The sequence below is a fragment of the Macrobrachium nipponense genome, chromosome 36 (assembly GCF_015104395.2).
Source record: "Macrobrachium nipponense isolate FS-2020 chromosome 36, ASM1510439v2, whole genome shotgun sequence".
Classification (NCBI taxonomy): Eukaryota; Metazoa; Arthropoda; class Malacostraca; order Decapoda; family Palaemonidae; genus Macrobrachium; species Macrobrachium nipponense.
Genome location: NC_087220.1, coordinates 39,879,836 through 39,905,090, shown reverse-complemented (window position 1 = coordinate 39,905,090; position 25,255 = coordinate 39,879,836). Strand labels below are relative to the sequence as shown.

At 35.1% G+C, this 25,255-nt stretch overlaps 1 protein-coding gene across 1 annotated transcript in view; it reads right to left on the bottom strand.

The window, feature by feature from the left end:
* LOC135203414 (protein O-mannosyl-transferase 2-like) overlaps window positions 1-24,390 on the bottom strand; it is a 57,311-nt gene extending 32,921 nt beyond the window's left edge. The window contains exons 1-8 of the mRNA XM_064233142.1: window positions 24,347-24,390; window positions 21,521-21,668; window positions 6,475-6,576; window positions 5,465-5,549; window positions 4,191-4,298; window positions 2,793-2,901; window positions 2,423-2,531; window positions 88-247 (exon numbers count right to left, since the gene is read on the bottom strand). Of these exons, the coding sequence (XP_064089212.1) occupies window positions 88-247; window positions 2,423-2,531; window positions 2,793-2,901; window positions 4,191-4,298; window positions 5,465-5,549; window positions 6,475-6,576; window positions 21,521-21,651 (804 nt within the window). The 5' untranslated portion in view covers window positions 21,652-21,668; window positions 24,347-24,390. The remainder of the gene's footprint in view (window positions 1-87; window positions 248-2,422; window positions 2,532-2,792; window positions 2,902-4,190; window positions 4,299-5,464; window positions 5,550-6,474; window positions 6,577-21,520; window positions 21,669-24,346) is intronic.
* Window positions 24,391-25,255: the final 865 nt, after the last annotated feature.

Below are 25,255 nucleotides of genomic sequence, written 5' to 3'. Positions count from 1 at the left end.
AAAGCAAACAACCCATAAGCAATGCAAAGAAACCCAGATTCCCAGAACCGCTAAAGAGCAACAAGATGCAGATGATCGCAGTAGTACCAGGGGTCGGTTCAGTTCGCCCAACTTCTGCCAGAGATCGAGCGCCGTGTAGCAACCCACCACAAGGACGATGAATAGGCCCACAAATTTCACGCTGAGAACGCACCCAAGCATCACGCCGGTATAAAGGTAAGTGCTCCACCATCCTTTGCTGAAGGGTCTGAAAAATGGAGGAGAAAAGATTTCCCTTGGAATTCTTCTTGAGATTCATTTGGGGAAAATGCATTTCTGATCATACCTTACTTGGGATTAGCGATTGTCGTTTTGGAGCTTTTTCTTTGTCCCGGGATTCCGGGATAAAATTAGTCCCAATCCCGGGATCCCGGGAATTCTCGGGATTTTCAGTTGTCTAAAATTGCACGTTATACCTAGTTTCCCTTTCAGGTTTTTGATGTGCTTTACATGACTAGATATGCAGAAATATAACTGTAGATTGACTGTCTTATTAATTTCACCTAATGTTTAATTCCAGCATACACTTTGTTCCTCTACTACATACATACATACATATATATATATATATATATATATATATATATATATATATACATATATATATATATATGTGTATATATATCACATATATATACATATATATACACACATATATATATATATATATATATATATATATATATATATATATATATAAACAGAACAACAAACATCCTGCAGTCAAATTTGTCCTTATATTTGTACATAATTTTATCCGGAATTTTCCGGGATGTGCAAAAATGTTTGTATGTATGTATGTATGTATACATATATATATATATATATATATATATATATATATATATATATATATATATATGCATATGAGAAACAAATTGTGTATATATATATATATATATATATATAATATATATAAATATATATATATATATATATATATATATATATATACATGGTGGGATGTGCACAGTTGCAATGTTTTAACTAACTTATTTGTTTTTATTGGAGTAAATATCCATTTGGCAGTTCATTGTTCATAGCAAATCAATAGCCTTCTAGCCTTCTTCCGTAAGAATGGTTGTTTGGGTTGAACAATGATCCTTATCTTAGTATATCCATATAGTATTTTCCCGGAGTGCAACACCAAGTTAGCGGGCTGTACTATCCACATTTATAACTGCCGTCATTAAACCCGAGACCAGCTTCTCGTACATCACCCTCTATAAAACTATGCACAATGCAAGAACCGTAGTCCAAGCTTCAGGACAAAACGTAACGTCCCTATGGTCGGGACTTGATGTCTCGGTTCTCTCTTATAATGCCGTCACGGGTGCAAAAGTGATATCACTAACTTTGCATTTAAAGTAAATTCATACAAAATTAAGTACGTTATATTTTCTTGCGAACAAAAATACACGACTCAACTAATCAGAAACAAATATAAGATCGATTTTATAAATATTACTCCTCTATTTTACTCGTTATAAGTGTGAGAGAGAGAGAGAGAGAGAGAGAGAGAGAGAGAGTAGAGAGAGAGAGAGAGAGAGAGAGAGAAATCGATTGACAAGTCTTGAAAACCCCATTTGATATATGTGTATGCCATTAAAGTACTGTACTTAAAAGACAACTGAACTCGTAAAATATCGATCTACAAGTCCACCAGCGTCGTGAACGGCAGCATTTTCCACTCACTCAACATACTTGGGTCGTTAAGTCGTTCGTGCTGTATCTAAAGTGACTCACACTCAAAGGGTATCGAAAGTGACTCATAGGTGTTTGCGAGCTATTACTTGCAAGTACTACACTTTCAGAAGGTGGTTGCAAACGCGAGCGAGAGCAAGTGATCTACGAGCATGCATTTGCAAGCAAGACTAAAACTGATGCAGAAAAGATCAGTCTGGTTGTGTGACAATGACACGAAGGATCTTTCGAATGACTTACGTAAATTACGATACTCTCTGCCAGTTGGCTGCATTGCCTCCTAGCTCTGCGAGCAACGAGCATTTACATGTAATTGTATGAATAAAAAGCTTTGATCACATGATTTATCATATTTACGACTCCGTCTGTTCTTAAGCTCTCTCTCACTCTTTCTCTCGATCGATCGATCAAGGTCTGTCTCCTGTACTAATGCGGGCTTTTTTACCACAAGAGAAACTCCAGCTTGGAAAAATACCGTTCAGACGCTTATACTTTTATCTCTAGTTCTGTGACATCATAAAACTCTGTCATTTATAAATCCATCAACCAATCGATACATCCATCTCTCCCTTTCTCTCGCCTGTGAAAATCTTTTTGATTTCGTCTGGATAACTACGGAGTTTTTCAGACACATTATATATGACATAACACGTCCCTTTGTCATATTCTGTGCACTTACCTATCTTGAAACTCGTGTATGAGACACAGTCCGTGGAAAGACGCCATGATGAAGAACATCAACAAAGGATCCAGCAAAATGAATTTACTTAGAGTAATTGTTCCAATTTCTGAAAAAAATAACAGAAGTCGAATTTAAAATTAAATCTTAATTTTTCGAAAGTTCTTCTTGCTTTCTTTGTCATTTGTTTTCTGGTAAACCTGAGCCACGGATTTCACATAAAAATGGCGTTATATATATATATATATATATAATATATATATATATATATATATATATATATATATATATATATAAATATATATATATATATATATATATATTATATATATATATATATAAATGACCTATAATCAAACTTGATACATACCAAACGTAACAAGACCAGCTGAGAAGGCAGACGCAGGTAGGGATCGCGTTAAAGTCCAAACGATGTGAAATGCAAAGGGAACCAAACATGCTCCTAATAAAGCACAGCCCTGTGGAAAATCAGAAAAATACGTGTATTTTATACATGCAAATATATGCATTTATAGAGCTATATACATACGTACATACACATGTATATATATAATATATATATATATATATATATATATATATATATATATATATATATGTACGCATTTATGTTCAACAATATGTAAATGTTTCGTAAAAATTATTTTCAACCATTGATCTGTTTCTGCATGCAATATCAATACATGTACTTTGTTTTATATTATATTATTATTATATATATATATATATATATATATATATATATATATTATATATATATATATATATATATATATATATATACATTCATACATACACACACACACACACACACACACACACCATATATATATTATAATATATATATATAATATAAACAGTACATGTATTTATATTATTGCATGCAGAAACAGAGTAATAATTTAAAAATAATTTTACGAAACATTTACATATACTGAACATGAACGCATACACACAAAACTACTAAGAAACAAACTTTTCTGTCAAAAAACGCAGTCCTATTTAACAAGGCTAGTCAGACTATTTGGCTTTTTACCCAAAAAGACTAAATAATATACCAATAAATCGAGCGCATCTGTATGTAAATGATTCCATAAAGGACAGTAATTTGAGATTATGTTTACCTCAAAAAAGTTCTGCAAGGAATTTTTTTGCAAAGAAAACAACAATGAGCTAAGATGTAGTATTAAACAATACAATGCAATTTCTCGTCTGAGGATTAACTCAATCTATAAACGATTAAATGTCAAACAAATATATTCCTAATAGACGTACGGGAGTAAAAATAATAAATCACCATATAAATGATTATACTTTTTTTTGTAATTCACATAAAAAGTAACATCAAATCCAGATTTCAAAAGAAAATTGGGATCTTTCCTAAATGGTGACCCCCAAGGGTTTTCGGGGGTCGAAATCTATCTAGGACTAACATTCCTTAGATATTCACAGTCTTTTTTTTTTTTTTTTATGTTTTTACGGTCATCTCCAACGGGCTTTTACTGAACAGGCCGCAAAGGTGGATCCATATCGGGTTAAAATATCCATACCGGGTTAAAATCCGGGGGGAGGTGGGTGGAGGTTGGGCGCGGTCACACTATGTAGGAAAGATCCGAAAATTTTGCAAAATTCTCAACAGATTTACTGAATAAAGGTTCCGATCCAACTTTCAGTTCAAATTCAAACCTAAAAGTGTTTAATGACAGAATCTTCATTTATCTAAATGGGCAATGAACAAAATACTCACAATCCTCATGGGCATAATGCCACTGTATCCTTCGTAAGTGTAACTGGGTTCGTGGAACGAATGAGTTCCGTTATAACCGCCCAGGTAACCGAAGAGGGTTAGTAATAACTGCGGGATATAAAGTTTCTACGTAAGTATATAATTACAAATGATGTATGCATGAATATGAAATGTTTAGAGAATTGTTTAAAGATACTGTTAACTTAGAAGCAAATCTAGAATATTATTTATCATAGTTCTTCAGCGGAGGATGACGATATTGCAGAAGAAAATATATTGCAATTATAATTAATGAATATACGCATTGTTCATATTGTTATGCCTTCATTTTACAGTTTTAAAAGACAAATGAGTAAGAAATTTGTGCTACATTATAATAGCCCTTCCTGAAATTGGACTGAAAACATAAATTCATTTTAGTTTGCTTTGGGCTACGTTTTCGTTATTCATGATATTTGGCATTTTATTATATATATATTTATATATATATATATATATATATATATATATATATATATATATCTGTCTATCTAACTATCGATCAATATATATATATATTATATATATATATATATATATATATATATATATGTATATATATATATATATATATATATATATATATATATATATATATATATATATATATATATATATATATATATATATATATATATATATATATGTGTGTGTGTGTGTGTGTGTGTGTGTGTGTGTGTGTGTGTGTACTGTGTGTGTATGCATGTATGTGTGTGTGTGTGAGCGTGCGCGCGCCCCCGTAACGGCAAAAAGTGGTAGAATGACAAATACCATAAATATGGAAAATGTATACCCAAACTAAAATAGTTATGTTTTCAGTGCAATTTCAGGAAGGACTATTAAAATGCATCACAAATTTCTTACTCATTTGTCTTTTAAAACTAGAAAATGAAGCTATAACATGTACAGTCATTAATTATAATTCCAATGTATTTTCTTCTGCAATATCGTCATCCTCCTCTGAAGAACTATGATTAATAATATTCTGGATTTCCTTCTTAGTTAACCGTTTCGTTAAACAATTCTCTTGACATTTACTTCTCATTTTGATTTAGATTTTCATATCTTTCTAATTTTGAAAACTGCATAAAATAGAGAATATCAGTTACTACTCCATAGTGCAACTTTCATAGAAATAGGCACAGGAGAAATGGCTGATTTATACTGAGAGAGAGAGAGAGAGAGAGAGAGAGAGAGAGAGAGAGAGAGAGAGAGAGAGAGATTTGAAGACTTACTTTTCCACCAACTGGATGCACATCGAAGAAAAACGTTCTGTTGATATACCAGCTCACCATCTTTCCGAAATGGGCTTCATCCCACCTGTAACGATGAAGATATCGAGCAAAAAATGGAAATAAAAACATGATTAGTTTTCTTTAGAAGAATGATAAATGGGAACAAACCCTCTCCGATAACCAGTGAACATGGAAACACAGGTGATCGCCAGTTTTAATTTTATTTATTACCTGATAAACATACGTCATTAGTTCCGAGTTACCAAATGTAAAATAATATAATAAGTTTTAAGAATTAAAACTGATAGTACTATCTACTTTTCAAATCTTGAATTTCCTTCTACTGTAAATTGGATACTACTTCAGCACAAAAATAACACTATACAGATGAAATGACTAAAACATTATTTCCATAAAGAAAGCAATAACAACTTCTTTGAGGTTGGATAGATCGTAAAGATGTGATAAAATAGACAGCGGGGCAATATGCATAAGGTGATTTGGTCCTGCAGAGAGAATAACGTTGTAACTTTATACTTCCAAAGGAAGTATTATAGACCTAATAACTTGATATAATGACGTCAATGTAAGTGATGAGGGAGGAAGTGAGAAGACGTTTAAACAAAAACCAAACAGTTACTAATACAGGTACCAGAAATAAGGAAAAGGAAATGAAGTTTCATTAAGGGCGTAGTAATCGTGAACATCGGCCTGCGATAACCATTTATTTGGGGAAGGGAGGTGTGGGGGATTAAATATAATTATTTCCAGACACACTGTGGTTCTTTTAACCTGTTATGTATCTTCTAGCTAGTCAATTGTAGTGAGGCAAAATTAATGTCTGTTGAGAGTTACAACGGGTGACACTGAGGTTTTAAGAAGCCAAGAAAAGACTAAAAATGAGCGTCGGTGACCTTAGAAATAACTTAAAAACAGGGTGGATGAGTGAATTCTTAAAACCATGGGCAAAGAAAAAGAGAAACTTTATTGGGAATCTTTGAAATACTTACACGACTTTGTAAGGTTCGCTTATGTAGTGCAATCTGGAGGCTACGGACAGAGCAGCGAACAGCCAGAATACAGCCCACCACATCTTCCCTTTGTCGCCAGCCCTGGCAAGAGAATGGTAGAGTTTTCAATAAATAAAATCTCGCTTTATCATAAGAGATCACGAGAGAGAGAGAGAGAGAGAGAGAGAGAGAGAGGAGAGAGAGAGAGAGAGAGAGAGAGGGAGGTGCTATTTCAATACATATATTTTTATTAGGCAATAAGAGATTCAGGGCAATATAATATTATGAGAGAGAGAGAGAGAGAGAGAGAGAGAAGAGAGAGAGAGAGAGAGAGAGCGTTTTAATGAGGCGCAATAAAAGCAAAACGACCTACAGGAAGTATTTAAATGCAAGATAAGACCCCTAATGTAAATAGAGAATTAATTACCCCCCAAATATCACGCAGTGAGAGAGAGAGAGAGAGAGAGAGAGAGAGAGAGAGAGAGAGAGAGAGAGAGAGAGAGAGAAACGAAGGAGAAAAATATTCTATAGTACAACATCGATTATGTAAAATGAAGGCATTGGGCAATAAAGGAGCGATTTAAAGGAAAATAAAAATGCAGTAATCTTTAAAAAATCCCGTACAACTTCGGCAAGATTATAGTTATTTTTCTTTCGTTTTTTTGCCGCAAATTATGAACATAAAAACCTTATAACAAAGGTACTCCTGAACCCGACTCGAAGTTATTATGATGAAGCAAAAATTACAACGATGTATCCACTGGTCTTTGTTGGACTGGAGTTTAATTTATGTTTAGCGGGGATTTGATTTGTGGGATGAGGAGATTGGTGGGGGGGGGGGGGGGGGGGGGGGGGGGGGGGGGGGGGGGGGGGGTGGGGTGGGTGGGGGGGGGGTGTTGGGGGGGGGGGGGGGGGGGCCGTTGGAAGTAAGCTGTGATAATAGGAAAGGATGTGTAGCCTGTACCTCCCCCACCCGTTGCCCATAAAGTCATATTGTGTTGTCATAATCATACTTTTAGCTTCGAAACTATCTAAGTTGTTTAAAGTCCGGCATATATAATATAATGATAATAATAATAATAATCAAACTAAAACTTCTTTCAGTTTTCTTCTGAAGATTGAAAAAGAAACCCGCAAAATCACTTTGTAACTTGTTTACTTCTAAGTATTTATATTTAGTTTTACTACACACTCGAGTACTTTCAGGCCCTATCTGTGGCCCATTTTCAAGAGATGTTTGGGATGTTATCCTGGGTCAAGGCCCAGCAGTCTTCTGGAACTTCTTCTCGTTGAACTGTCATTTATGTGATGGCTGTTCTGGTTTCCTTGAGAGTTGCCAATCCCCTCTTGTCGCTCTGATATCCTGAGCTGATGGTCAATGGGATTAATCCTTGAGGTAAGGGTGTGGTCACCAAAAGCCTGTTGGGCAGGAAACCTAATCTCCAGGTCAGCAGAGTCAATCTTAGCTTCTTTTAATATCAAAGCTCGGCTTATGGGATCTTCTGAGGTAAAACCTTTGTTTCCTTCTATTACTTTAATCTCTCTGATGAGTGCACCTTCTACTACCCTCTGATGTTCATGGACGACATCAAGCTATATGGTAAGAGCATCAAGGAAATAGATACCCTAATCCAGACTGTAAGGATTGTATCTGGGGACATCAAGATAGAGTCTGGAATAGAAAAATGTGCCTTAGTCAACATACAAGAGGGCAAAGTAACAAGGACTGAAGGGATAAAGCTACCAGATGGGAGCAACAACAAACACATAGATGAGACAGGATACAAATACCTGGGAATAATGGAAGGGCGGGATATAAAACACCAAGAGATGAAGAACACGATCAGGAAAGAATATATGCAGAGACTCAAGACGATACTCAAGTCAAAACTCAACGCCGGAAATATGATAAAAGCCATAAACACATGGGCAGTACCAGTAATCAGATACAGCGCAGGAATAGTGGAATGGACGAAGGCAGAACTTTGCAACATAGCCCAGAAAACTAGGAAACATATGACAATACACAAAGCACTACACCCTAGAGCAAATACGGACAGACTATACAAAACACGAAAGGAAGGAGGGAGAGGACTACTAAGCATAGAGGACTGCGTCAACATGAGAACAGAGCACTGGGGCAATATCTGAAAACCAGTGAAGACGAGTGGCTAAAGAGTGCATGGGAAGAAGGACTGATGAAAGTAGACGAAGACCCAGAAATATACAGAGACAGGAGAATGACAAACAGGACAGAGGAATGGCACAACAAACCAATGCACGGACAATACACGAGACAGACTAAAGAACTGGCCAGCGATGACACATGACAATGGTAACAGAGGGGAGGGCTCAAGAAGGAAACTGAAGGAATGATAACAGCGGCACAAGGTCAGGCCCTAAGAACCAGGTATGTCCAAAGAACGATAGATGGAAATAACATCTCTCCCATATGTAGGAAGTACAATACGAAAAATGAAACCATAAACCACATAGCAAGTGAATATCCGGCACTTGCACAGAACCAGTACAAAAAGAGGCACGATTCAGTAGCAAAAGCCCTCCACTGGAGCCTGTGCAAAAAAGCACCAGCTACCTTGCAGTAATAAGTGGTACGAACACCAACCTGAAGGAGTGATAGAAAACGATCAGGCAAAGATCATCTGGGACTATGGTATCAGAACAGATAGGGTGATACCAGACGTGACGTTGATTGACAAAATCAAGAAGAAAGTATCACTCATTGATGTCGCAATACCATGGGACACCAGAGTTGAAGAGAAAGAAAGGGAAAAATGGATAAGTATCAAGACCTGAAAATAGAAATAAGAAGGATATGGGATATGCCAGTGGAAATTGTACCCATAATCATAGGAGCACTAGGCACGATCCCAAGATCCCTGAAAAGGAATCTAGAAAAACTAGAGGCTGAAGTAGCTCCAGGACTCATGCAGAAGAGTGTGATCCTAGAAACGGCGCACATACTAAGAAGAGTGATGGACTCCTAAGGAGGCAGGATGCAACCCGGAACCCCACACTATAAATACCACCCAGTCGGCTTGGAGGACTGTGATAAACCAAAAAAAAAAAAAAAAAATAATAATAAAATAAATAAATAAATAAATAATAATAATAATAATAATAATAATAATAATAATAATAATAATAATAATAATAATAATAATAATAATAATAATAAACGGGTCGTTTCGCCTAAAATTAGTTTCTTACAGAGATGATCTTCTTCCTTGAAGATTTGAACCACTGACCTATGGAGCATTAAGCCTATTCTTTTATCTGCTCAGCAACTAAAGATAGTTGACGTTTGCTTCAACGAAGATTAGCTTCAGGTTACAGCACTAGTTTGGTCCTTCACTGGTCAGCAGTTAAAAAAGTCAGTGTTGGGTTGGATGTTACTATTAGCAGCGGAAGCAGCTACAATACCACCAATAAAAAAAGTAATAATAGAACTATAGGACTATATGGTAAACGTCTGACCCCCTGAGCAATAACAAATGAAAAAACCTTCCTTAACCGAACAAATTAAACACGTTCATATATTGTCAGTTATTAGTGGAAACAAAAAATAACTGACCAGAAATACAGCCTCTAAATTCAGTACATCAAATAAATTAAAATGCGCTAAAATCAACGGCCAAATAGCATGTTGTTTCGCCAACGAAAATTTTTTAAATATGTTAAACTTTATCAGAAATAATCTCTCTGTACTATTTAACATGCACACTATTTATTTTTTGTATTTTCATTCTAATATAAATAAATAATAAATATCCTATCATAAAATTCCTGTATCTTTAACTCAACGCGAAACATCTGTTCAGACCTTTTTAGGCTTTCCTATCCCCCCACAAGAACAACAACAAGTACAAAGTAGTTTGCAGGCTTACTCCACAAGTAAGAAACAATAATAAAAGCGAGGATAGACCCACCAAAGTTAGTTACATTTCTATACAATTCTTATAGCATATGAATAAATATATAGTATACACACACACACACACATATATATGCTTAAAAAATCACAGTAGATGCACGTGACTTCATTAAATAAGCGAATACCACAGGAAAATGATAGTCAGAAATCCAAGCGCTTTCGTCTTTACTAAGACATTGTCTTAGTAAAGACGAAAGCGCTTGAATTTCTGACTATCATTTTCCTGTGGTATTCGCTTATTACACACACCCACACACACACACACACACACACACACACACACACACACACACACATATATATATATATATATGATATATATATATATATATATATATATATATATATATATATATATATGATTGATATAAATGTTCTGTTACAACAGAAGTCCATCAAATAAAAGGAGCCCTTAAAGACCTCAAAATATAGACAGAAGTACTATATTTCAGAAACTGTTGTCTCTCTCTTCAGGTAGGTAAGGAATGATCAGAAGAGTTACAGAAAAGGAGGTATTTATACCAAGAGAGCCATCCACAGTTAAGCCAATTTAGGTCACTCCCGTTGAAAATTCCTCTTTAATCCTCTTAAGTGTTGGTTGAAGGAAGATTTTATCTACGACATCTGAGCCCCAGGTACCCTTTGAGATGTTCATTACCTGTCTTTGTTTAATCAAGGCCGATTCTATCATCTGACTTTTGTATTGACAGTTGCTGCTATAAATTATATGTGACAAATTCCAGTTTATTCAGTGGTTATGGTTATTCCTTAGGCCCTTTTTCTCGCAGTCATATTAAACATTCGGAAGATTTTTGTCACGAATTCAGAGAAGCACAGATACCACTTCACAACGTAAAACTTTTAAGCCTTGAGGTAGATTCTCTTTTCACAAAAGTACCAGTACAGGACGTTCTACAGTTTTTGAGGGATAATTATCCCCTATTCCCATTGGTGCTTGACAAAATAATAAAGTTAGTTGAATCATGAGTATCCAATAATGTTTTTTCATTTGGGGAGTCATTTTATAAACAAATATTCGGGTGTAGTATGGATAGTCATTTAAGTCCTATCTTAGCCAATCGATGTCTGGAATACTTTGAAACTACAGTAATAAATGCAATAAAACCCAAAAACATGCTGTGGAATAGATATGTAGATGATATTCTAACATTTTCGGAAAATAGATGGGGCAATTTCAATGAATTCTTTTCAAAATTAAAGGCATTAAAGTTGAATGGGAAACAGACAACAAAATTCCTTTTCTTTGTTTTAATAATTAGATACACGACAGAATACAAATTTACCATATACAGAAAACCAACGTTCTCACTTTCATACATTCACTACTGTAGCTATCATGACATTCCTATCAAGATAGGCGTAACCAGCAATCTATTCTTAAGAGCCTTACGAATTTGTTCCCCAGATTTCCTGGAAAAGGAATTTGAACTAATTCGTAAGCAGCTTTCGTCTTTAAGGTATCCTGACCATATAATTGAGAAAGCGGTCCAAGAAGCAAATGTAATTTTCTACCGTCCCCCTCAGGACAAGAACGGAGAGACACCCAACAATAAAATAAAAATTCCACACCTGGACAGGATTAAGACGGTGACCCAGACTCTTGGAAAATCTAACCCTTCTACTTAAAGCTACCCAGATACCTTAACCAAATCCCTGATTAACGTCCAACGAAATCCCATGCCTGGACTGTGACCAATCTTACATCGGATTTACTGGAAAATCACTTCCCCAGAGATTAATTCAACATGAACGGTCAGTTCGGTATGGACAACAGAACTCAGCTATTTTCAACCATATAAATAACCATAACCACCGGATAAACTGGAATTTGTCACTTATAATTTATAGCAGCAACTGTCGATACAAAAGTCAGATGATAGAATTGGCCCTCATTAAACAGAGACAGGTACTGAACATTTCATAGGGCACCTTGGGCTCAGATGTCGTAGATAAAATCTTCCTTAAACCAACACTTAAGAGGATTAAAGAGGAATTATCAACGGGAATGACCTGAATTGGCTTAACTGTGGATGGATCTCTTTTTATAAATACCTCCTTTTCTGTAACTCTTCTCATTCCTTACCTACTTGAAGAGAGAGACAGCTGTCTCTAAAATATAGTACTTTCTTTCTATATTTTGGTGTTTTTATGGACTCCTTTTACTATATATATATATATATATATATATATATATATATATATATATATATATATATTATATATATATAATATTGTTAAGGATTGAAGCCAGAACCAAGGCAAAATAACTCTTTTTAGAAGAATATTCAGACATTTTTTTTCAGTCACCACTCTTCACCAGCCTCCGAGCTCTTTGAGTACCCCTTTGTCCCGTACGATTGGCTGTCTTTGAAATTAAATTCCACAGGAATACAGCAGGGCCCCATGATTCAGACTTTGGTTGGTGCTTCTATTGGAAGGAGAGAGTGGACGGACCTTGGGCATAGCACATGTTGATGAGCGATGACACACTTGCCTTCTGTTGGAACGCCGTGCAAACCTTGGGACTGAAGTTATAAAACGAGGATACAACAGACAGACCTTCTTAGAACTTTCCCAGCTGCCGTTGGGATGACACCTCTCACTCCCTTGTTCTCCCTCTCCTCTGGGGGCTCCCCTGTGTTCATTTATTGCCCATAGTGAAAGAAATACTGCTCAGCAATTTGGAAAAAGCCAAGACCATGGACTTTTCCCCTATTGGCTCAGCATTACATTCCCTATTTTTGTTTACTGTAACACAGTCCCCCATTGCTACCGTTGATGTTGTAGATAATTCCCCTTGCGAGTGGACTTTGATGTGAAATAATAAAAGAAAATCGTGTTTAACATTCCACTCGTGTCTATCACCTTAGTACTGATCCTAGAATGCAATCTCTTTGCAGATACAAATATCTTGTTTAACTGTGCGAGAAATTTGGAACCCGTTGTCCCAGTCATGTGTCCCGGATGACCTGCAATCAACCTCCTTCCATTGCATTTCTGGACCCGTTTGAGTCTCTCTCAACCTTAAGCTGTAAATTGCTTACTCACGTAATTTAGAGTAAATATACTTCAGTTGATCTAAATCTCTAGAGTTTCATATAATTTTTTCCCCTCCATTGATACCGGCATTCAGTTGTAGAATTTTCTTATGTTTCTGTTCCATAGCAAGGCCTTTTAGGAGTGACAGTAAGTCACTTCCACATTTTTTCAGACACAGGAAGAATAGTAGGCAGGAATTCGTCCCTAGTGCTTTCGTCCTTTAATGAGACATTGTCGTGACGCGCAATGTCTTATTAAAGGACGAAAGCACTTGGTACTAATTTCTCCCGGCTATTTTTCCTGTACTATTTGCTTACATCATGAAGTCACGCGCACCTACTGTGATTTTTTTAAGCACAAACACTCTCACACACACACATATATAGTATATATATAATATATATAATATAGTGTATATATATATATATATATATATATATATATGAGTGTGTGTGCGTGTGTGTGTGAGGGTGTGTGTGCTTAAAAAATCCCAGTAGATGCACGTGACTTCATGTTATAAGCAAATAGTACAGGAAAATAATCGGGAGAAATTCGTAACAAGTGCTTTCGTCCGTCCTTTCATGAGACATTGTGCGTCTCGACAATGTCTCATTAAAGGACGAAAGCACTAGGGACGAATTCCTGCCTACTATTCTTCCTGTGGTTTTTGGTTTTAAATACACACACACACACACACACACACACAACACACACACACACACACATATATATATATATATATATTTTATATATATATATATATATATATATATATATACATATATATACAGGCGCACTAAGATTACGAACTCCTGCTTTTACGCCAGCTGTTACCGCAAATCGCTAACTATTAATTTCAACAGTTCACTGGGTTACGCCTAAAACAACACCTGTTACGGGGTTACCGGAGGGTAGGTGGTTAGTTTTCTGTAATTCCTGGTCTGGGGTCCTTAGGCTCTGGATTAGGTCGGAGGGGGTGTTTCAACCATAGAAAACGATAGATATGCATATGAAAGAAAACGTAAAGCATTATTATCTTTTTCAGGGAGTACCTGCACAAAAAAAAATGCCATTACATTAATCTGTCTATGTCTCTTTTCTCTCTTTATATATATATATATATATATATATATATATATATATATATATATATGGTGTATAAATATATATATATATATATATATATATATATACTATATATATATATTATATATATATATATTTTTTTTTTACATATACAGACATATGTATTTTTTCAGCGTTAATATCAACGACATGATTTGGTACAACTTCAGTCATATTGCAGTAGTTGCCATTCAATTTTTAATCAGTGTCCCAATATAAATTGCTTTAGTTTTAATCTCGAACAACAATCAAATTGCAGGGTGAGTAATTTAGTTTAAGAAACATACCAGTTCTGCTACACCGGCTGGATAACTTCAAATGTCCGTTGTGTTAAGTAAATGGAGCTGAGCATTAGTGTATTAAAAAGTTCCTTTCGTGAAACGAAAATTGTAACCAAAAAGAGAGATTTATTATTTCCGTGTGGAATTCGAACGGATGAAAATATCACCTTTTATTAATACAGCTGTATTAATGAGAAAGTAGACTCAGTAAAACGATGGAAAAAGAGACTGGGTCAACAGAAGTACTGACTTGTTAGAGGATTGTAAATGAGAGAACTTAAAAAATAAATTGCATACAGAGAAGGAAATGTTTTGAATATAAAAAGACAATTTAAATTTTTATAACATATACCGAGGAGGGGAATCAAAATCCAGATTTTGATCTACATAAAATTGATAATATTAACAACATCGTCATTAAATACACTTATTGAAAATGCAAAATGACTTTCATATTTTACGCTATCCACTTAAATTCAGAGAGAGAGAGAGAGAGAGAGAGAGAGAGAGAGAGAGAGAGAGAGAGAGAGAGAGAGAGAGAGAGAGAGAGAGAGAGAGAGAGAGAGTCCTTTCACAATTTCACAGAAGCGCAGATCCGATAATCAATCTAATTGTAAACAATATATCTTGTTAACCTCTCTGCAAGGAACGTTACAGCTACCTGGTCAGCAATAAATGCATTTTAAATTTATAGTATATATTCAACAAAATACAAAACTATGATAAAATAATGTATTAGAGATAGAGAATTCACCTTGCTCTTCTTTACGTAAGTAACCTTTTCCCCTGATAAAAATTTGAAACTCTTTCATCACTTTCAATCAATTAACCTCTATGTTGCTGACTTTTCAGTCTGTGACGCTGCTTCAACGTGCAACTAACGTAATGGAAAAGAAAATTCATTTTTACAATTGATTTTATTATTTTTATGTGTTTTACGCTTTTTACAAACATTGAAAGGTGAGGTAACATTCTTACTCACTTCATATATATAATATATATATATTATATATATATATATATATATATATATATATATCTATATATATATTAGATATCTATATTACGCTTAATTATCTATATAATTAAATCTATTATTATTCTATATATATAATTAATATATTATATATATATATATGTTATATAGTTATATATATAGATAATATATATATATACATATATATATATATATATATATATATATATATATATATATCTATATATATATATATATATATATATCATATATATGTATATATATATATGTATAATATTATATATGATGGCATGTTGGATGAAGATGGGAACTTGGTCACAGACGAAATGGAGAAAAGGAATCTGTTTGCAAGGTATTTTGAAAGATCTCCTAAATGTTGATACTACCGGTAGGGATGAGTGCATTGCAGATTTAAACGAGGCCCTGGAGGTACAAGAAGAAGACATTAGTGCATAAGAGGTGAAAGAGGCCTTAAAATCTGTAAAAAATGGAAAAACTGCTGGCGTGTGCGGGATAACTGCAGAGATGCTAAAAGCAGGAGGACGAAGGATGATAGAGGCATTAAGAGTTGTTTTTAGCATAGTTTGGAGAACAGAGGTGGTACCCAAGTGAGTGGAAAAAGGCAATTATGATACCAATATATAAAAATAAGGGAAGCAAAAGGGAGTGTGGTAACTATCGGGGCATAAGTTTACTGTCAGTCCAAGGAAGATATTCATGAGAGTAATACTTAACAGAATAAGACCTATAGTAGAAGAGAAACTTAGAGAACAGCAGTGTGGTTTTAGAAGTGGAAGGTCAACAGTGGATCAAATTTTCACCTTAAGACAGATAATTGAGAAGAGATGGGAGTATGCAAAGCTAATATTCTGTGCTTTTATAGACTTGGAGAAAGCGTATGATTCAGTATGGAGAGATGGAATGTGGAGAGTGGCAGAACACTATGGTATACCACTGAAAGTGATAAGGATACTAAAGAACTGGTACCAAGGAGTGTGCAGCTGTGTACAGCTGGATGGACAGCAAAGTGAATGGTTCCCAGTTGGAAGTGGGCTAAGACAGGGATGTGTTATGTCACCCACCTTGTTTAATGTATATATTGACCATATAATGAGAAGAGTGATGGAGAATGAAAACAGAGGGGCTAGTATTGGTGGAGAAGTTTTTATGGAGTTGGACTTTGCTGATGATGTTGCGTTGGTTGCTGATACGTGGCTGGTGCTGGTAGGTATGGTAATGAGGATGGAGACAGAGACACCGAATTTTGGCTTGAACATCAGCACAAAGAAGAGCGAGATCATGGTTGTGAGTAAGGATGATGATTGGGTTGCACATGGAGGATATGACAATCAGAGGACAGGAACTCAAGCAAGTTGAGAAGTTTGTTTACTTGGGAAGTGTGGTAACAGCAGACGGGAGGCAAATTGAAGATATACAAAGAAGAAAACTAGGAGCAGCAAGAGCTTTTGAGGTTCTGAGAAAAAAACGTTTGGTCGAGGCATGAAATCAGCTTGAGAACTAAGATGAGAATATTCAATGCAGTAGTACTACCAGTCCTGATGTATGGCTCGTCCACCTGGGCACTGACCAGAACAGAGGAGAAAAGGTTGGATGCTTTTGAGATGAAGCTGCTGAGAAGAATACTTGGCATTAAATGGGATGATTATGTTAGAAATGAAGACATCAGGGTGAGATTGAGGCAAAGGCCAGTCAGTACCAGGTTTGAAGAGGGGAAGGCTGAAATGGTTTGGACATGTTGAGAGGATGGAAGAGAATAGAGACCCCAAGAGAGCACTGAGAGCAGTACAAATAGGAAGAAAGACCGCTGGGTAGACCAAGAACGAGGTGGATAGACATAATTGTCAGGGATCTTGAGGATGAAATCCAAACTTAGAGGAAGAGAGGGAAATGGCTCGGGATAGAGACAGATGGAGAGAACTGTATCAGCCTTATGCCACTGGCCAGTGGCGGGAAGATAAATCTAAAATCTAAATATATATATATATATATATATATTATATATATATATATATATATGGCGCAAAATATGAGGTCAGCAAAACACACAAACACACTCACGACACACACACACACACACACACACACAACACACACATATATATATATATATATATATATATATATATATATATATAATATATATATGTGTGTGTGTGTGTGTGTGTGTACATATGTATACGAATATATATATATATATATATACTTGTGTATGTGTTTTACTGGCCTCATATTTTGCGACGTCAGTTTAATAAAAATTTAAATAAACTTTTCAAAACTGACAACCGGTGTAGTGAAGTTAGCATCAATAATTATGTAAAACAAAATTTAAATAATTTTATATCGTACTATCGGTGGCAGAGACCATTGTGGTGCGTTGTTCATTTAGCAGTTAAAAGAAATAAATGCAAAACCATCGCTGTCTTTATTAACCATACAAATAGCAAAAACAGACAACTAAATAATAAAAATGTGGATAGGTAATGAAATAAAAAAAATAAATAAATAAACCTTATTACTAGAGTCATTCGACTGACAGAAAGTATGTTACGAGAACGTTTCCCATGAACAAACACAAAAACAGCATGTTATTAAGAGAGTTTAACAACATGTTCCAGGGTCCAACTTGAATATGGCTGACCATATTGCGGACTAGTATTAATGTCTGCGAGAAGAAGAAGAAGAAGAAGAAGAAGAAGAAGAAGAAGAAGTAGTAGCAGTTAAATTAATTTCTATCGAGGTCTTCTTTTCATTTCTATTTACTATTGCATAAGGGCCATTCGTATTCATTCAATATTATTATTTCCTGGTTCTTTTGCCTTTTATTTTCGAAGCAGGATAATTAGGTAACAAGAAATTTACAGAGAGTAGAATAGAATATACAACTTGGGCTGGTCAAGCGCTGGACCTATGAGGTCATTCAGCGCTCAAAGGAAAATTGTGAGAAAGGTTTGAAAGGCGTAAAAGGGGGGAAAATTCGCGGCTCCACTGTTAAAAACTGTTAGAAGAGGTTGGAAAGTAAGGTGAACGAGAGAGAATATGAACGGAGGTACAGTAAAAAAGAATTAAAGGGGTTGCAGCTAGGGGCCGAAGGGACGCTGCGGAGAATCTTAAGTAATGCCTAGAGTGCGCTCTTCGAATGAGGAACATTGGGTTTGTGTCACTAAATATAAACGGATTATGGGAGAGGAAGTTTTTTTTTCCACGGGATGGTCATGGGAGTAAGTATGTGCTGGTGTAAGGACACAGTCACTTAAATAGAATTGTAAATAGCAACTTACTTACGTTAAAAATGAAAAAATAAAATAAAATAAAACTGTATCCTAAAATTAGGAATAAAATATTTCTTCCTGAGTAATAATGCAAAGTCTTAATTTAATATTTCTAAGAATAATTTTTCCTTAAGGTCATCATAACTAACCTTTTGAACAGATGGCACAAACTTTAAGGACCTGAAGTAAAAAAAAAAAAAAAAAGAATCCCACTGCAACAACAGCGATAGTAAGTAAAAAAAATCCGCGTTGCAAATAAGGACCATAAAGTTAAAAAAAAAAAATCCCACAACAACAATAGCGATCGTAAATAAAAAAAATATAAAGTTGCAAAAAAGCTGCAGGAATAGTGATCATACAATTAACATCCCACTGCAAAAAATAGCGATCGCAAAATTTCATAGAAAAAAATACCGCCACAGTAAAAATAAGGATCGTTAAGTATAACATCCCAAATAAGAAAAAAACGATCTTAAAACAAAGAAAAATTAACGTAAAAAAAAATTCCACTTCAAAATTAGCGAACGTAAAAAAATTTCAACTGTCACCGCAAAGCAAAATAGAATTCCACTGCATAAGTAGAAGCTGCAACATATAAAACACCACTGACGAAATAGTAATCGTAAAGTAAGATATGCCACTGCAAAAATTGTGATCAACAACATGCGTTGAGTCTCTATATCAAGTCTCTAAGCCTTCCTAAGACGACAAAGTAATTATTGTTATGATTATTATTGTTATGATTGAAAAATCCTCATAGTAGCACGAGTCTTCAAATGGAGAAGCAAATCCACAGTTATGTAAATGTACATATATTTAAATCTAAAAACAGGTAGGATAGCTTTCGGGAACAGATTCCCGAAAGCTATCCTACCTGTTTTTAGATTTAAATATATGTACATTTACATAACTGTGGATTTGCTTCTCCATTGTTATGATTTTTATTTTCAAAGTCTCATAGGGGTAGCCCGAAAGAGCTGGAAAAGTTGGACAGCGAAGGACGTTCAGTATTGCATAGGGTGGCCCGAGAAAGAATGTTTTTCCAACTGAAAGGCCGGCTTGATTTATACATAACATATACTCTTTTTTTTTGTACAATTACGCTATTAAGATTGCATCACTTTAAGAGAGATACCGTTCGGATCGTTTTTCTTTTTTATTTTCCTTGAAATAATTAGTTTGAGAAACATTTTATAATATGAAAATTGAAATCTATTGTCACAAGTAAAAAAAAAAAAAAACACACACACGGAAAAACCTTGTTCCTTGCAGGTTTTTAAGTATTTTTGTCAGAATCGTTATGAAATATTTCATTATGGTAGCTATGAACAGTCCTACCAACCGTGTCAACAGAGTATAAAGAGTATAATCGGTATAAAGATTGTTATTTTATGCAAATAATATGTGAGCGAGTGGAGTTTGTCTCATCTAATGTTATCAGGTTATCATTTGTTTAAAGATCTCTCTATTAAAAGTGAAAAACGTTATTTCAAGTTATCATATGAAATATAATATCAAAAATATTACATAATATTATAGTTTCCTTAAATTAATATAAATCTCTTCCGCTTGACCGTGGGTTGGTGAAATGCATTGAAGTGTGAGGTTCGGTTACGTGACACGCCTGCAACGCCGAATTTTGAGACTGTTGTTGATGCACGATAACTGATAAATCTTACATGCCATTTGTTTTTAATATGATAAAAGAACGTCAAATTGACAGAACATTTTTATAAATATGAAGGAGAATTCAGATACACCGCGGAAAGGAATCAGAAATACCTTTTTTTTTCCTTTAATAAATGAATGGTTTAATGCTAGTCATATAGCTCTAGAATTATTATAACCAGTAACGACATGTGTGAACGGAGTTATCGGTGCTTTTGGGAGTCATACCAAATAGCAGGATGTGAAAAGCATTCATAAACTGAAACGGGATAGAAACCGCACTCATACTAATTGTATGGGATAAACATACATAATTTACCGTTGTTTTTCTTTAATTTCGTTCGAAAGGATATATTGACTTATCTTTAGATGTTGCTGTTCTTTCTATTGTCACAAAAGCATTTACTGGACTTTTATTAGTTGATATTATTCTACTAGATGAAAATTTTTCATGTTGCGTTTCAACCTCTTGCTGAATGTCAACATTATCTACCAACCATTACGAATATTGATAATATATGGAAACACATGGTTTCTGTTTTTCTATTTTACGTCATTATGAACAATGTAAACATTTTTTTAAATTTATTTATCAAGAAATGCTTAATCCAGTCCTCAGACATACGGTTTCATGACATAAATACAGTTCACATGGAACTCGAAAACTCACCGAAAATCGTCCATAATCTTCACGACTCTTTTGCTGAAGGTGACATTGCCCAGGGCTCTCTCACTCTCCAAGTTCTCGACCTTGCTCTCAGGGACGGGGTCACCCTTGAGGCTCTCCTCGCTGTCACTCATGATGGCGGGACTCAGTCCTGGTCAGGAAAGTAAGGAGATCAATGAGAGAGAGAGACAGAGAGAGAGAGAGAGAGAGACAGACTTATGTTACAGCATCACTTACAAGTAAGTTTCTAATAACCTTATCGATTATGGAAGAAAGTCATATCAAATTATGGTAACTAATTCATATGAAATTGTAGTGACTAATTCATATCAAACTATGGTAACTAATTCATATCAAAATGTGGTAACTACCCAACCTGTAGACAATTTTTCACACTCCCTGTAACAGAAAAAAATATGTGTGAAGGCAAAATACAGTTTCGTACAATTAAACTAAAATAAATCAAGGTAATTTCGTAAAAATACGTACATATACGCACAATCAAATATACAACTTCGCTGTCTTCACGCACTTCACGGCAGCATTACAGGACTTTTCACTAAATCTAATCTCTTCGCCATCTTTGTTTACCTCCCTTTTAATCCTCTCACGCTGCCCATTCTGAGAGACAGTTCATCTAACCTGCTTCATTTTTTTTATCGCACAGGAAAGAATAGAACAGAATTTAGGTCAAAGGACAAGCGCTGAGACCTGTGAGGTCATTCAGCGTTGAAACGGAAATTGGGAGTGGTAAGGATTGAAAGGTGTAACAGGAGGGAAACCTCAAATCAATTGCACTATGAAACGATTGTTAGGAGAGGGCGGATAGCAAGAAGGAAGGAAGAGAGTATGGACAGAGGTACAGGAAAATGAATGGAAGAGGTTGCATGCTCTCACCAACCATGACAATGGTTCTCACCAAATTACGGTACCTAAAAAGTAGCCAATTCTTCACGCCTTGCATGAAGGGAGAAAATATGCATTGCAAGATATAGTTTCATAGAACATAAACTTAATCAAATGAAATTAAATATGGACACAAATCTACTCTATGACATCGATGTTTCACTGACTTCACATCAGTATTACAGGGATTTTCAATAAATCTCTGCCGCCCTTTACTCCCTTTCATTAATCCTCATTCGTAGCATGTCATTCATTCTCACTCGTCTCATTTCATTCATTCTACTTGTCGCAAACGAGACAATTCAACTAAACTGCTTCAATTTTCGCTTACTCACGGAGTAAGCCTACAAATTAATTTGGTGTTGTTGTTGCTGTTGTTGTTCTTGTTGTGGGGCTAGGAAATTTCTGTGGAAGAGCCTAAGAAGGTCTGAAAAAAGTGGTTCGCGTTGAGTTAAAGATACAGGAATTTTAGGATAGGATATTTTTAATTTATTTATTAGAATGAAAATGTAAAAAATAAATAATGAGCATATTAAACAGGTCAGAAATAATATTTGTAATAAAATATAGCGTATTTATTGTATTTATTTTAATGTTCGTTGGTGAAACATCGTTCTATTTGACAGTAGATCTTAGCACGTTTTAATATACGTTGAAAATGAGGACTATGTTTACAACTTATGCTTCAGGGGAAAATCTTGAGCGCGTCCCGATCGGATCACACCTCGATTTTCTTTCGCTTGTTTGTTTATAGGAAAGATCTCAGGCTTCCACAAAAGGGAGTCAATGAATGTTAAATTTGGGATGTAAGAAGTGATTGTTAAACGTATAATGGTAATAATAAAAACTGGTCAACAAGTTTCATCGCCATAATGTGATATTTGCAAAGGTACATAGACCAATGGCCGAGAGGCGGTGTGACCTGGCACCTCCTGGTATTTGACCAACACTGAAAAACTCTCTGAATGTTTTCCTTCGCGGAATGGAATGGAATATAGTGTCTAGGCCAAAGGCCAAGCACTGGGGCCAATGAGGTCATTTAGCGCTTAAAGGGAAACTGCGAATATGTAGGTGTGGAAAGTTAACAGGAGCGAAAACCTCAAAGCAGTTGCACTATGAAATAATTGTTAGGAAAGGGTGGATAGCAAGATGGCAGAAAGATAATATGAACGGAGGTACAGTAAAAGGAATGAAAGGGGTTGCAACCAGGGGCCGAAGGGACGCTGCAAAGAACTGTTAATAATGTCTACCAACTGCGGACGCAGACTAGATGCAGAGCGGAAAGTATAACAGATCACTCAAGTTTATCTTAAAAATATTAACAAAACTACAATAACCGTCACTAACTTTCAACAGATATTAGGAATCTGGTGGAGACAGTAATAGGTACTTTAAATCAAATCGGTATCTCATCCATCAACAATGGCAAAAGTAACAACCATTCTAATTTACGTTCCTGCGCTTACAGAAAATATCTACGTAAATTTCCATTTCTCTATGCAGCAGATCTTCATTTTCACGTAATATAACTTGATGACTAAGACAACCTGTCATACACATATAATTTCTAATTAAAACGTCGGCGTACAATGATAAGCCATTTGGTCAGAGCAAGGAAAACAAAATTCTGTTATTACCCGTTATTTAACAACAAAATACGTTGAATTTCACGGTATCATTATGGACACTACATTCACGTAAGAAAACAAACCATCTTTACCTAGAAAACTGCAATTAACACATAATGTTAATAAACAATAAATATATTTTTCATTGGTAAGCGGAAATACTCGCTGGTACACAATCCGTTGGCGCCTATCAACTAAAGATTATATTTAGTTATATCCCTTAAGCAGATTAAACGAGTTAAAAACAGAAACCGATTTGTAACTACAATATCAAAATATTCATGATGACAACTACCTTCAATTTGATGACAACCCACCTGTCGGCTGGCTGCGTTCACTTGCAACAGGAAACTTATACAAAACAATGCTGCCGTGTCCTGTCTACGCCACGGTGTCTCGTCGCCCAACATGTCGTACTGCACTGCACCTTTATTCTTATTTCCATATCACTGTAAATTTTGTGGTTACATTCAAATATTGTTAATTTTACGTATTGAAATGTGATATTTTTTCGGCTTTGAATGTAGGGCCGAGCAGAAACAGTTGCTCACACACATATATGCCTTATGAGAATCCTGATTTCTTGAGGGAAAATTAGAATATTTTCTTGCGTGATAACGAAAAGGTACCCTTTGCAGTACAGAGATTATCGTGATTGACGAATATCTGATTAAAACCTCAGGCAACGACACTGTGAATTACGAATAACTAATGAACATTAATTCGCTAAATGTCTGCCACATTTTCTGACGATTTTTCCTTGTAAGAAATAGTCATTTCCACATTAAGCCTCACAGCATCCGAAAGACAACGAAAAATGTTTAAATACAGTTATGTTTATAAACATTATAAATGAATAAAAAAGACACAAAAATTACCTTTCTACAAAGCAATCAATATTACAAAAAATAACCTAGGTCTGAACTGGCTGACGTACAAAGTCATTACCCATTACGTGGCGATCCCTGACCCCTGGGGCGACCTGCGGAGGCCTGCGGCGGTCGGTCCCGTTGGTACTAGGTAATCTGTATCCTGTACCATATACAGAGGTTATGGAAGTAGACTTATGTCTATCTATGCGTTCATAATAATAATAATAATAATAATAATAATAATAATAATAATAATAATAATAATAATAATAATAATAATAATAATATCTACAATCCGTTGTAGTCTCCGGATATACTATATTGAAATACAA